The sequence below is a fragment of the Cryptomeria japonica genome, chromosome 4, assembly GCF_030272615.1.
Source record: "Cryptomeria japonica chromosome 4, Sugi_1.0, whole genome shotgun sequence".
Lineage (NCBI taxonomy): Eukaryota > Viridiplantae > Streptophyta > Pinopsida > Cupressales > Cupressaceae > Cryptomeria > Cryptomeria japonica.
In genome coordinates this window covers 234745520-234759325 of record NC_081408.1, presented here as the reverse complement: position 1 = coordinate 234759325, position 13806 = coordinate 234745520, and the positions used below count along the sequence as shown (strand labels likewise).

The window sequence follows — 13806 nt, the reverse complement described above, 5'->3', positions numbered from 1 at the left end:
CGCCAGCAAAAACCAAGAAACAACAAAAAATCTCTCCCCCAAACTAGAATATGATTATCTATTTTTCACATGGACATCTCTCCCCCTTTGAGATCAATAACAAAGGGCTGATGCCAAAGTATAGAACCAAACAGCTAACTACTCCTCCTGAGTGGTAGCACCATCTCATCAACCCGGATTAGAAGATATTTTTGATAAGCTCACTTGATTGATGCATCTCTAAGTCTCTTCCGGAGAGGTGGTGACCCCCAATTAATTTCTAAGATATTCAAAAGTATCTTTAGGCAATGGTCTCATTAGAACATCTGCAATCTGTTCCTGAGTGGGCACATATACTAATCTGATTTCCTTTGCTTCAACGTTTTGTTTCAAGAAATTGTATCTTATAGATATGTGTTTTGATTTCGAATGAAATACTCGATTCTTTGACATATCAATAGTATTCGTATTATCACAGTGAATAAAAATAGGCTCATCATAAGTTACCCTTATATCCTTCAACATTTGCTTCATCCATAAGATCTGAGTACAATTTGTTGTAGTAGCTACATATTCAGCTTCAGCAGTAGATAATGAAGTGCATGATTGTATTTTGGTAAGCCATGAGACTAACTTCTTCCCAAGAAAGAATACACCACCTATAGTGCTCTTCTGGTCATCAATATCTCTTGCCCAATCTGAGTCTGAATAGGCACATAATCTGAAATCATCATCCTTTGGATACCATAACCCATAATATGTTGTTCCTTTCGAATATTTGAATATCCTTTTAACATCAATGTCATGATTTTTTCTTGGATTAGACTGAAATCTAGAAGCAATGCATACATCATTCATTATATCCGGTCCGGTCTAAGTTAAGTACAGTAATCCACCAATCATTGATTTGTATCTAGATGAGTTCCCTTTAGGAGATTCATTAGTCTTTGATAGTTTGCAACCGGTTATCATAGGTGTTCCAACTAGTTTTGAGTTTTCAAGTCCAAATTTCTTTAGAAGTTCTTTCACATATTTATTTTGACAAATGAAAATACCTTTATTAGTTTGAGTGATCTACAGACCTAAGAAAAATTTCATCTTACCAATAATAGACATTTCAAATTCATTCTTCACGTCATCAACAAATATCATGCATAGATTTTCTTCTCCTCCAAAAATGATATCATCAATAAAGACTTCAATGATCAACATGTCATCATGCTCAATCTTATAATATGTTACTATCAACATTACCTTTGCTAAATCCGAGCTTCAAAATATGTTTATCCAATCTAGCATACTAGGCTCCAGGGTTTGTTTTAATCCATATAAGGCTTTCCTCAATCTGCAAACCATGTCCTTGTCCTCTGATAGTGAAAATTTGTCAAGCTGCTCAATGTAGACTTCTTCTTCAAGATCTCCATTTAGAAATGCACATTTTTCATCCATTTGATATACCTTGTAGTTCTTGTGTGCAACATAGGAAAGAAATAGTCTTACAGCTTCAATCCTTGCAACTGGAGCATAATTTTCATCATAATCAATTCCTTCTTGCTATGAGTATCCTTTGCAAACTAATCTAGCTTTGTTTCTTACAACTCGTCCTTCTTCATTCAATTTGTTTCTGAATACCCATTTAGTTCCAATAACATTTTTATCTTCGGGCCTAAAAACCAATTCTGATGAATTATTCTTTTCTAACTGATTTAATTCTTCTTCCATTGCTTTCATCCAATTCTCATCTTTACATGCTTCAATAACTGATTCCAGTTCAATTTGAGAAATTAAACATACCTCTTCAGCAGCTAACCTTCTTCTTCTCATCACACATTTTCTCTTACAGATTATGAACCTTCTACCGGAGCAAAATAAGAACAACAGAGTGAAATATAAAGTTCATGAGAGTACACGACACCAATATTTTGATGAAGAAAACCCGGTGAAGGGAAAAACCACGGTAGGAAACCCTACCCATGTAGTCAGATAATACTTCTGCAGTAGTATGTGAAAATATTACAATAGGGATTGCACTTGCAATCAGGCCAACAACCTAGAGGACACTCCTCAACACAAAAGAGAAGTCTCACTGACTTACATAATCGTTAGACTACAATCCGAGGGAAATGAACTATGAAAATAGCATCTCTAATGCTTGGTTACAATTCCGCTTATGCACAGTTGTCTGCCCTGCAACACCAAACTCTCCACAACACTTCACTGAATGATATATCCTTGTTCACACATTTACCTCTCTCTGATAATGTAGACAAGACATCCAATAAAAAATTACCTAAGCATATCACCTATATATATACAAATCATCAACCTTGATAACAAGGTCGGCTAAACCCTTAGCTCTCAACTCATAATTACAAAAATTACATCACATGATACAAAGATCGACCACCAGACCAATATTATGATTTACATTACATAGCATGGACCTAATTCAAATTCTCAAAGAATTACATCCATTGGAAATCCCACCAAGATGAATCATAACACGTTACACTAACCGCGAAAAACCCTCAGTGTCAATAACACAAAATATCCAACCGGATCCAAAAGGATCACCAAATCTACATGCTAGCCAATGTGAAACCACCAAACAATTGGGACATGATCAAGAACACCTGCAATATGTTAAGAACCATTTCTAGAAGCCAAATCAAAATCACTTAACCACTTCATCAAATATCATCAACCAGGACCAAGAACAACAACCGGCAAACTAGAACATAATCAACAACTTCTGGAGTATCAAATCACGAACCAAGTGAATGTGACATACACATAATCATCATGAATATCCTACTAAAACTGAATCCAACAACCTGAACATACCAGAGTAGAATCTTTGATAACCTCTGCCAAAACCATGTCCATCCGGAGTAGGTCAGCAACCAACTGGAGCAATGTTGACATCAATGATAACACATAATCAATTCCTGCATAATGCCAGGACATTCCTCATGTCTTTGATCTTGTATTTGAGTGTTTGAAGGTTCTCCAACACTTGGGATTCTTCTCCATTATAAGCTAGTGTAACTTGAGACCCAATAGTCTAGGACCTTTGTTATCTTTATTTTGTTTATAATACATTTGAATTCCAATTCTTGTTCTAAGTTCTTTTCTATAGTTCTTGAGAGTTTGTGATGTTTTTGTATTAAATCCTAGCTTGTGTTTACCCTCTAGTCAAGAAACTAGTGCTAGCCTAAGAATACAATGCAGACTAATGCACCTGTTTGGGACAACACAAAAATAGAACTATAGTACTAGATCTAGACATATGTTCCTAGGTGCCAGTGTCCCACCTAGGTTCTAATATTCCATTTGTATGCTATTGTCATATTTGGATATTAGTACCCTTTGGTGACTCATTTTCTTGTCACGTGTTGAGCTTTTTTGTCAAAAAGTGTTAGATTTAAATAGTCAAGAAATGCATTGTCTTGGGAAGCATGTCATCGACTGGAAGTGACATGATATTGTTCTAGTTGGTAGAGAGATTATAGCCCCCAATTAGGTAAAACCTTGTGAAGATTTCCATTGTGTTAGTTCTTGTTTAAGTAGGTTATTGAGTGGATTGGAGGATATTGGAACCCCCATATGTATTCCCTCACAAAAAATTAATGGTTTAATCATCTAGTTGAGATGTGTCGACTCTTAACTCATTCCAATATTTGTGAAGGTTTTATAGTACCATAAGGCATATACGAGTGTCTTTGTGTAGATTTCAGGTATATGCTTCCCCATTCTACCCTGGTCTTCTTTTGTGAGACTACATAGCCATTTGTTGGTACATTATCATTTCTTGGTTACCAATCCTTTCTCATGGGTTCATTGTGGAGGTTTCATCTCATAATTGGTAAGTCTTTTGTTGATGTTTCCTTACTTGTATCAATATTGAGTTTATTATTATTGTTGTTTCCTATGTGTTGTAATGTTTGTCATGATACTTGTTTCAACATTATTAGATAAGTGTAACATGTTTTTGTTGCTATTGTTGTTTGAAAAAAATTATCCTAAGTGTGTTGGCTTGGGATATTATAGTATTTTTACCATTATTCCCACCAAGAGACCTTGATGATTTCTTGTTGTGCAACTAGTGAATGATGATCCCAAAATTCCTTTTGCCGCATAGTCAAAGTTGAGCTAGCAGTAAGAAATTAGCAGAAATAAGACCTTCAAACTGGGCGGCTTAATTCAAACTTCTTACCCGCACACGCTATATGAAGGGTATTGACAAATTTAAAAGCGATGCTAATCACAGCGTATTTCATTTGGGCTTTAGGTGCAAAGCAAGCTAAGAATGAAGATGATGATACTCCCCCTGCTACTCTTCCTCTCTGCACTGCCTGCTCATATGGCAAAGTCTTCTAATTATTCTGATCAACAAGCCCTGATTGGTTTCAAGGCTTCTCTCCTTTTGGATCCATATAATTCCTTGTACGATTGGTCTCCCAATCACACCTTCTGTAATTGGATTGGTGTTGCATGTTCTTCTCGTCGACAGCGTGTGGTGTCCTTGAATCTCACAGGTAAGGGATTACTTGGCCCTATCTCTCCCTTACTGGGAAATCTTTCCTTCCTTAGAGTGCTTGATCTCTCTAATAACAGCCTGCAGGACCATATTCCACATCAGATCGGAAAACTTTTTCGTTTGAGAAGGCTTCTTCTATCTCGCAATAGATTGGAGTCCTCTATCCCGTCTTCTCTGGCAGGCTGTCGGTCTTTGCAAGATATCAGTTTCTCTTATAATAATCTGAGCGGCCCCATTCCTTTCGAGCTTGGTCTTCTTCAACGCTTAGAAACCCTTTGGGTAGGAAATAACAACCTTACAGGCACACTCCCATTATCCCTAGGTAACCTCTCCTCAATAAATGAGTTGATATTGAGCTACAATAGTCTCTATGGTGGTATTCCCGGGGAATTGGGTATGCTCAGTAAACTCAGATGGCTTGATCTGGACTTCAATTACTTGACAGGACCAATTCCCACGGCCCTTTTGAATTGCACTCTTCTAAAAACATTAAGAGTGGGTCATAACCTCTTAACTGGCCACATTTCCTGGGAGTTTGGCAAACTATCAGAGTTGCAACAATTGCACCTATTTACAAATCAATTCACGGGAGAAATTCCTAGTTCTCTTTCTAATTGTTCTCTTCTTCAAAAGCTTCAACTTGCGTTCAACAATCTGACCGGTACGGTGCCCTTGGAGTTTGGCAGATTGCTCCAGCTTGAATGGCTTAATTTATGGAGCAATCAACTTGTGAGTGGAAGCAGCGGTTTGTTATTTCTAACAGCCTTGAGTAATTGCTCCAACTTATATCATATAGATTTGTCTGAAAATCATTTCACTGGCATTTTAACTTCTTCAGTTGGCCTCCTCCCAAGTGGTCTCTCATATTTCCTTTTGCCCTACAATGAAATCGCGGGAAGCATACCAGATGAGATTGGTAACCTGACAAGCATAACAGCGCTAGATTTACGTGCAAACCTTTTCAGTGGCACCATCCCATCTTCATTGAGTGCACTTCCCATTCTTGAAAGATTGTGTTTAGACAACAATAATTTACATGGAGTAATTCCAGAAAGTTTTGGTCAAGCAAAAAGGCTGGGGCTGTTGTCAATATGTTGTAACACGTTATCAGGGAAAATTCCAGATACTCTTGGCAGCCTTCCCCAACTAAGACAGATTTATCTTCATGACAACCAATTGTCAGGAGAAATACCTGCCAGTCTTCCAAGATGCCAAAATCTGGAGCTGCTGGATTTGTCTTACAATAAATTTACAGGCAAGATACCGCCAGAAGTTGCTGGTCTCCAAAATCTCATTTTCTATTTCAACGTGTCTAGCAATTTATTAGAGGGTTCTTTGTTGGAAATGAGTAAAATGGAAATGGTCCTTGCTATAGATGTATCTTCTAATCATTTCTCAGGTGTCATTCCAATCGCACTGAAAAACTGCAAAGCACTGGAATACCTTAATCTGTCTTGGAATACATTCACAGGCCCAATTCCGACATCACTAGCAGAAATGAAAAATCTTCAGGACATGGATTTTTCCAGCAACAATTTGACAGGAAGAATACCAGTGGCTTTCAAAGACATGAAAATGCTCCGGCATCTCAATCTCTCTTCAAACAGTTTGACTGGAGAGGTCCCAAAGGGAGGAATTTTTGCAGTAATGGATGTTTCAGCAGTTATGGGAAATCTTGGCCTTTGTGGAACATGGATACACTTGCTGCCATGCTCTCATTCCAAACACAAACAGTCATCCGTCTCCATAAGGGTAATAATTCCTATTGTAGTGGGCATTGCAATTTTGATCATGTCTCTTCTATTGGTAGCATTTTCGTATAAATGCAGACGTTCCAGTACCCCTGCTCTCAAAATATGGCCTCAAAAAATTTCATATGAAGAACTTGTAGATGCAACTGATGGATTTAGTGAGACAAACATGTTGGGAATTGGTTGTTTTGGATCAGTTTATAAAGGGATTCTAAGCAGTGGAAGAAATGTTGCTGTTAAAGTTCTGAATTTGCAAGATCAAAATGTTCACCAGAGTTTTATCAAAGAATGTAATGTATTAAAAAGAGCTAGGCACCGCAATGTGATTAAAATTATTTCAGCTTGTTCTAATCTTGATTTTAAAGCTTTGGTTCTTCCATTTATGTCAAATGGAAGTTTGGAGAGATGGCTATATCTTCAAGAAGGAGCTCAATGCAATTTAGATTTGAATGATCGATTAAAGATAGCATTGGAGATAGCACAAGGACTAGTATATCTACATCATCATTGTTTCGTACAAGTGATCCATTGTGACCTAAAACCTAGTAATGTGCTATTAGGGGATGACATGTCTCCAAAGATTGCAGATTTTGGCATCGCCAAACTAATCGTTGGGAATTCCACGGATTCATTGACTTCTACAGGTGTACTCAGAGGATCTATTGGCTACATTGCTCCAGGTATTATTTTTGCACTATTAAAATTTGTATCAATGTTGGTATGCTTTCCTACATCACTTAAATGTTTAAAATGTATTGATAATCATTAACCACTGTATTATTTTACAGAGTATGGATTGGGTTGTAATATTTCTACAAAAGGAGATGTGTACAGCTATGGAATTTTATTGTTGGAATTGTTAACAAGGAGAAGACCAACAGATGAAATGTTTGTAAGAGTGAATCTGCAAGAATGGGTAGCTGCAAATTTTCCAAATAAAGTTTTAGATGTAGTGGATATTAAATTCCTTGGAGATACTGATGAATTAGAATCATCACTACTTTTGTCATGCCTCACTCAAATTTTGGAAGTGGGTTTGGTTTGCACGAGGGAATTGCCTCAACATCGACCAAATATGATAGAGATAGTCGAGAGATTAGATAAGATTAGAGGCATGTTTCTTGGTATTCATAGAGATTTTCAATTGCCAATAGATATCTCTTCCTTGATTGAAAGTAATAGAAACCAAAGAAATACCAATTTTGATATTGATGGAAGTTATGCTTCTACATCATAACTGCATAATTGTATTAATGAATTTGATTTGTAGGAAAAATTACATCAACAAGGACCAAACATGATGTCATTGAAATATAAAATAAAATTAGAAATATATATTTCTTCTTAAAACTTGTCAGTTAACAAATTCAAGAAATACCAATTCTAATAAATCTACAAAATATTGCCTACATCCACATCTAGCTCTATTTTTTTTTTTTGTGAATTATTACTCTGATAGTTGTACTATTTTATATTTAGACCTTAAAGTTTTTCCTTGGAGAAAGCTTGTCAAACAATTTATTCTACTTGTCCATGCTTTCGATTATGTTAGATATGACTTGAAGTTTTCCATAGACAGAATTTTTACAATACTAAAAGAAACCTTCTAAGCATTCCATCTCATTAAATATCTGCACAACATGCACATTTTTTTTATAATATTTACACATTTATAACCTTCTACAACCCCAGTAACTTCGTATATGACTTAGCTCTGTACCTAAAACCCAACACAGATTTCCATCCACGTCCAAAGCTATGATGATGTATATAGTCTTTCTCATTTCATCTTCCTCGAGCAGCACTATAGAACAAGCTTTTAGCTTTTCCAACACTTTGATTAACATGCATGCAAAATCTGAAAGTCTACACAACGCAATGGACATGTTAAAAAGGCTTGAGAGGCTTTCAAGAAAATGCAATGTACAGGTGTAAAGCCAGATTCAACACTGTTTGCTAAGAAATATAATATCATGACGATTGTGACAGAGCGTAGCGTGAATTGTTTGACAGAATACTTCAAAGAGGTGTCATCTCATGGAAAAAAATGATTGCAATTTGTGCATAGAATATATTTTTTTGAATGGACTTTAGAAACTATCAAGCAAATGCAATTAGTTGAAATAATTCCGAATTCCACAACCTTTGCCCGCATCCTCTCTGCTCGTAGAGATTCCTGAGAAATGAGGAATTACAGACAGAGAAAATGGATTTGTGAAAAGACTCTAAAAACTTGCAAGCAATTGTAATCGGCTGCTGCATTTACAAATACCTGCAAAATGTCGAAGCGTAAACAAGGCATAGCAACTGTTTGACTAAATGCCGTAAATAATGTAATCTCATCTATGTCAAAGCGTAAACAAGGCATAGCGTACCCATGCAAGAGACAGACGTTTAGAAAATGCATCTGAAGTGTTTAGCAGAATTCCTCAAAGAGATATCATCCCATGGATGAATTAAAACCATATCCATTCCGCGTGAACCGTCTGACAAAATGCCCGTGGATAATGCACAAACCAAGCGTGTGCACTGTTTGATCAAATGATTAAAAGAAATTTGGTAATCCGGATTCCGGAATACCACGATTCCTGATTCGACAACGTTTGCCAGCGTCCTCAGAGCTTTTCAAGCAAGTGCAAATTGATAAGCATGCTTTTCATATGATGCTTTAATGTTGGATAAAGACAACAATTTTTGGTCAATGATAGTTAAAAGAAATAATGGAAATTTCTAATTTAATCTTATATTTAGAAAAACAGTTTTTATTTTAAGAAAGTTAGATGATTTCATTAATGCAATTATGGAGATCATGTGGATATGTTCTTAATTACTTTAATGGAATTAAAGAGGTTTTTCTATGTTGAATGCTGATTCTAATTTAGAAATATTCTATATATCGGCAATGTTATAATGAATTGTAGATTGCAAGAGCAATTGTTAAGAAGATTTTGTAAATTGCAAATTGAGATTGTAAGAGGGATAACGGCAACTGATAGTGGTAGTTAGCTATGGAGTTTCTCTGAGCAATAAGAATACTGATACCCTTGCCCTGTGGATGTTTCCTTAATGTTTTGTCAAGGTCTTATCACGTAAATCAGCATCTTATATATTGTTCTATTATTCCATTTTATTCTCTTTATTATTTCTCTGCAACTAATTTATGCTGCAATATTTGATCTTCTGAATTTATACTTCCGCTTCCACAACATTTAACAAATGCAATGATTATTAAAATTTCAAAAAATGGATGCGTTGAAAAAGCTTTAGACACTTTTAAACAAGTAAAATCCGTAGGTGTACAGCCATCCCGTGTAGACGTGTGCAAAATGTTTGACAGAATGGCTCATCTCAAGCATTGAAATGAAATAATTACAGATTGTGCACAAAATAGATTTTGCAGGGAAGCTCACAAAATCATTGAATTAATGCAGTGCTCTCAAACTATATATGAATAGAAGCTAAGTATTTCCAATGCCACTTTTTAAGTTGGATCTTAAAAATACTGCAATATATATCCTTCGATATCAGCCTGGCAAACATGAAGCTAAGTCTGCACTATGAATGAGCATTGTTGAGACTCAGGTATTGACATACAACAAAGCATAATGAAGCTAAGTCTGCACTATGAATGATGCTTACTGGACCTCAATAATATCATTCTCTTCAAAAAAGGAAAATTCCTTTTTGAAAGATGTGAGTAGTATTTTTATCTTAAGTTGAAACTCTTGATGGAGTATGTTTGAAAAGTTATTGATGAAAAATCTTGTGAAGTAACACTTTGGAACATGAAGGAGAGGGGTGGAACCAATTTTCATTCGTGTGAGATTTGTTATTAAATGGTCATTGATACAACACACAAAGAAAACATGTCATGATATATTGATCACAGTTTTCAAACTAGTGTTGATCTACAAAAATGACAAAATGATGGCGAGAAAAGAATTGGGGTGTTTGCTAAGTTCGATATAATGAAAGGGGAATTTGTCTCATTTTATTCAATTTGGCATCGATCAGCAATATCATAATGGTGCAATTGATTGTAAACATTTTCTAGGAGAAAAACCTAATAGATAGAAGTTGTCTTTAGATGTGGCAGAATAAAATTGTGGTCTAGGAAATCAATGTTTCATGATCCTCGTAGAATTCATATTTACACAATTATTATGGTCTTAAAGAGACTTCAAATGGATATTTGACCATGGATCTTTATTTTCCCTCTACTAGTCATGGAAAAAGGTTTTATCATGGAAGAATTACAAATTATATTTGAGCTACTCACGAGTACACTACTATGCATGATGATGGATCGTCATTCCTCTAATTAATATAAAAAAATGATGGCTATATTTAACTATGCTATTAAAATGACATCATTAATATAGGTATCTACTCCCCTAATTTAAGGTCCATTTAATTATACACGAAGTGGTCTATGTTTGAAAAATATTTTACAACAAAAGAATTGGTGATATTCCTCTCGGTGAAGGAAAGACTATCATTATTAGGATAGATGCAAATAGGATAGAAATTTTTTCTTTGCATAATGAATAATCAATAGACCAAATGTTATGTCAAGACTTGTGAGTGTAAATGAAAATGATTTCAAGAAGCTCTTATTAGAGAGCAAAGAAAAATGCTCCTATCATTTTCATTTATGTGATTGATTCATTGGTTCCAAAACTGGAGAAAATAAATATTAAACAAAAATATTTAGCCAATGATCTAGGTTGTTTACTAATTGCGTTGTTGTAAAAGGACATACATATCAATTGTGTCCTCTCTTATAGAAGATGAATAAAATTTTACTGAGAGCTATAATTATAAACTTTTTAGCAAGGTCAAATACATGGACACAATCACTAACATCATTGACAAGTAGGTCTCACTACATCTTTCAAGAATGCTATGGAAAAGAAAGCCATTGATGATGCAAAGTTTGGTTTAGTTCTTATATTGATTCTTTAACCCTCTACTTTTAAGACTTGATGATCACAACACAAAAAGAAATATCAATGTCATTTAAAATATTCTCACAAAATTTGACAGAGATGTAGTTGGAGTAGATTTCTTCAAAGACTAAGTTACTCATGATTGAAAGAAGACACAGTCTAAATTCTAACCAAAACAATGAATTGTTCTTTCTTCAAAATTATGGGTTTAAGTTACCATTTACAAAAGTGGCATTTGTCACATTGTAAGTATGGCTAGAAAATGAGCTATACTTGCACAAAAATGATGAAAATTATAACCAATTAAGGTTTATAATTTTCATAACAAATGTATTTCAAAAAGGTAGGTGGAGGGTAGTTATCAAGTTACTTACTATGTAGTTATTCTTTGAAGCCTATAGATACAAGGCTAATTCCAATGTCAGGAGAGACTTATTAGAGGACATTTTTAGTGACTTTTGGTCTTGCACTATGTACAAAAGAGATTCTAAGATAGTATAATCTCACAAACATAATAAAGAATGCATTTGTTCATGTTTTCTAAATGTTTTCTAAGCTATTCTTTCTAACTTTTCATACATTAAATTAGTGATCTCTTTATATATCCATGTGAATAATTGATAATCTATGTAATTGAGGTGATGAAACACTCCAATTTCTTGGTACATATTGATTTGGATGTTCTAGTCTATCATATCTCTTCATATGTTGAGGTTCATTATCCCTCTTATGTCATCATTATAGTGTGTGTTAAAACCCCTTTACAATCATCATCACTTGTGAAATCTCAATAGGTATTCATATGACTATTGCTAGGGTTTTGATTATTCATTTTCTTTTGTTTTGTCTTTTCTCTTTTTGTACTTTCTAGTTAAAAGTACAAGAAATCTTAGAAAACCCCATCATATGAGGGAGGATAGGGTCAGTTTTGGAGAAATGACCATAGTGACAAATCTATTTACTAACACAAAGAAAATACATAATGTAAAAAAGGTGGTCAATGAATTCAACATACCTACAACATGTCATACACCTAGAGGAACTAGATTCGCTAGGTTTCTATTATCTATCTCAAGTCATATCCCTATGATTCACAACAAACCATAGAAATGTATTGTATTTGGGTAGCTTACAACTTGACCATATTTTTTTCCTAAAATAATGACCCATGTTACCACTTGATTATATGAGGTGAAATTGAGAATCTCATATAATAACTTGACTATAGCTATTTTTCATCTTAACCACTAAGTCATTTAGAGGTTTTGAAATAATGTAAAAACTCTCTAAGTTATCCTAAAATATAGTGTAAGTTAAGCTTGCTTAGTAATGGGAGAAATGAACACACTATTTCTTCCCCGACTAGAATTCAAGATGTATTTAGACACATAATCATTCACAAAAGTCTCAAAATAAGGTATCAATGGTCCTAATATTTTATTATCCAAAAGAGTGAATGGTTCAAGGAAATGATAATGTCAAAAATTTATTCTATTTCCTCTACTCATCTCCCACTCATCTTTTGAAAAATACATAATTTTTTAGGATCCTAAATAATTCCAAATGCTAAAACTCTTAGGTGACATGGTATCTTCCAATAAGAAATTCTCAACACAACTAAAGGTTTATTTCTCTTATAGTATACTACTTAAAAATCTATATTTTTATGCATACAACCTCCATAAAAGCTTCATTCCTAGGTACCTGCAAGAAGTTGTGTCCACTTTTTGGCCAAAAAGTGGAAGTTTTTTCCCATTTGTTTCAATTTCATCTTGTTTGACCTAAAGATTTGAGGCACTTAAATAATGAATCTTGGAAAAATTCAGTAATACAAAATGTAGTGCTCGAAGTCTACTTTCCAAATATGTAATTTATTTTAATACCCAGATCTTAAAAATGAAGTTTGATCAAGAATCACTAAAACCTATAGTTTAAAAGTCACTTTTCAGGATCATACCATGCTTGTGTACGGCGAGCATAATTTGACCTAAATGAAATCATTTTTTTAAATAATTTTGGGAAAAGATCTATAACTCACTCACCTTTCATGAGAATATTTTTTTGTAACTTTTTTTTGCATTTTTTTTTTTTTGTTAATTTTTATTGGGCATAATCATTGCTTTGAAAAATTCTTGTGTACGGCAAGCATAATTTGACCTAAACTTAACATTTTTTGGTTTTTTTTTTTAACACTATATAGAATTGTCTCTAGTTTGATGCCATATAATTTTATTTTTTTTTAACTTACAGACAAAAAATTTATTAAAAAACTATGTTATTTTGAGTTTATAGACCTCTTTCATTAGTAATTATTCTAAAAATAAAAATATTGATCCATTTTTATAAAAAATTACATATTTCGAATCTAGACAGTCTCTACTATAATTGGTTTTCATTGTTTAAAAAAATTCTGAAAATTTGGTGTTCAGATATATTTTTGAAGTCATAATTTTTTATGAAGATTGATTTGGCCTTCAAGTTGCAGGTCAAACTAGGTCCAAGCCAAAGGGTCGGCTCTCCAAGTCATTTCCCAAGCCAAAACCGAAGCTACAACCGAACCAAAGTTTGAAATTTTTAGAAACGGGAT

General features: G+C 34.2%; 1 protein-coding gene across 1 annotated transcript; it reads left to right on the top strand.

Moving 5' to 3' along the window:
* Nucleotides 1-4342: 4342 nt before the first annotated feature.
* LOC131027246 (LRR receptor-like serine/threonine-protein kinase EFR) lies at nt 4343-7507 on the top strand. Its single transcript, XM_057957264.1, has 2 exons — nt 4343-6950; nt 7059-7507. Exons 1-2 carry the CDS (start codon nt 4343-4345, stop codon nt 7505-7507), a joined length of 3057 nt encoding a protein of 1018 aa, XP_057813247.1.
* Nucleotides 7508-13806: the final 6299 nt, after the last annotated feature.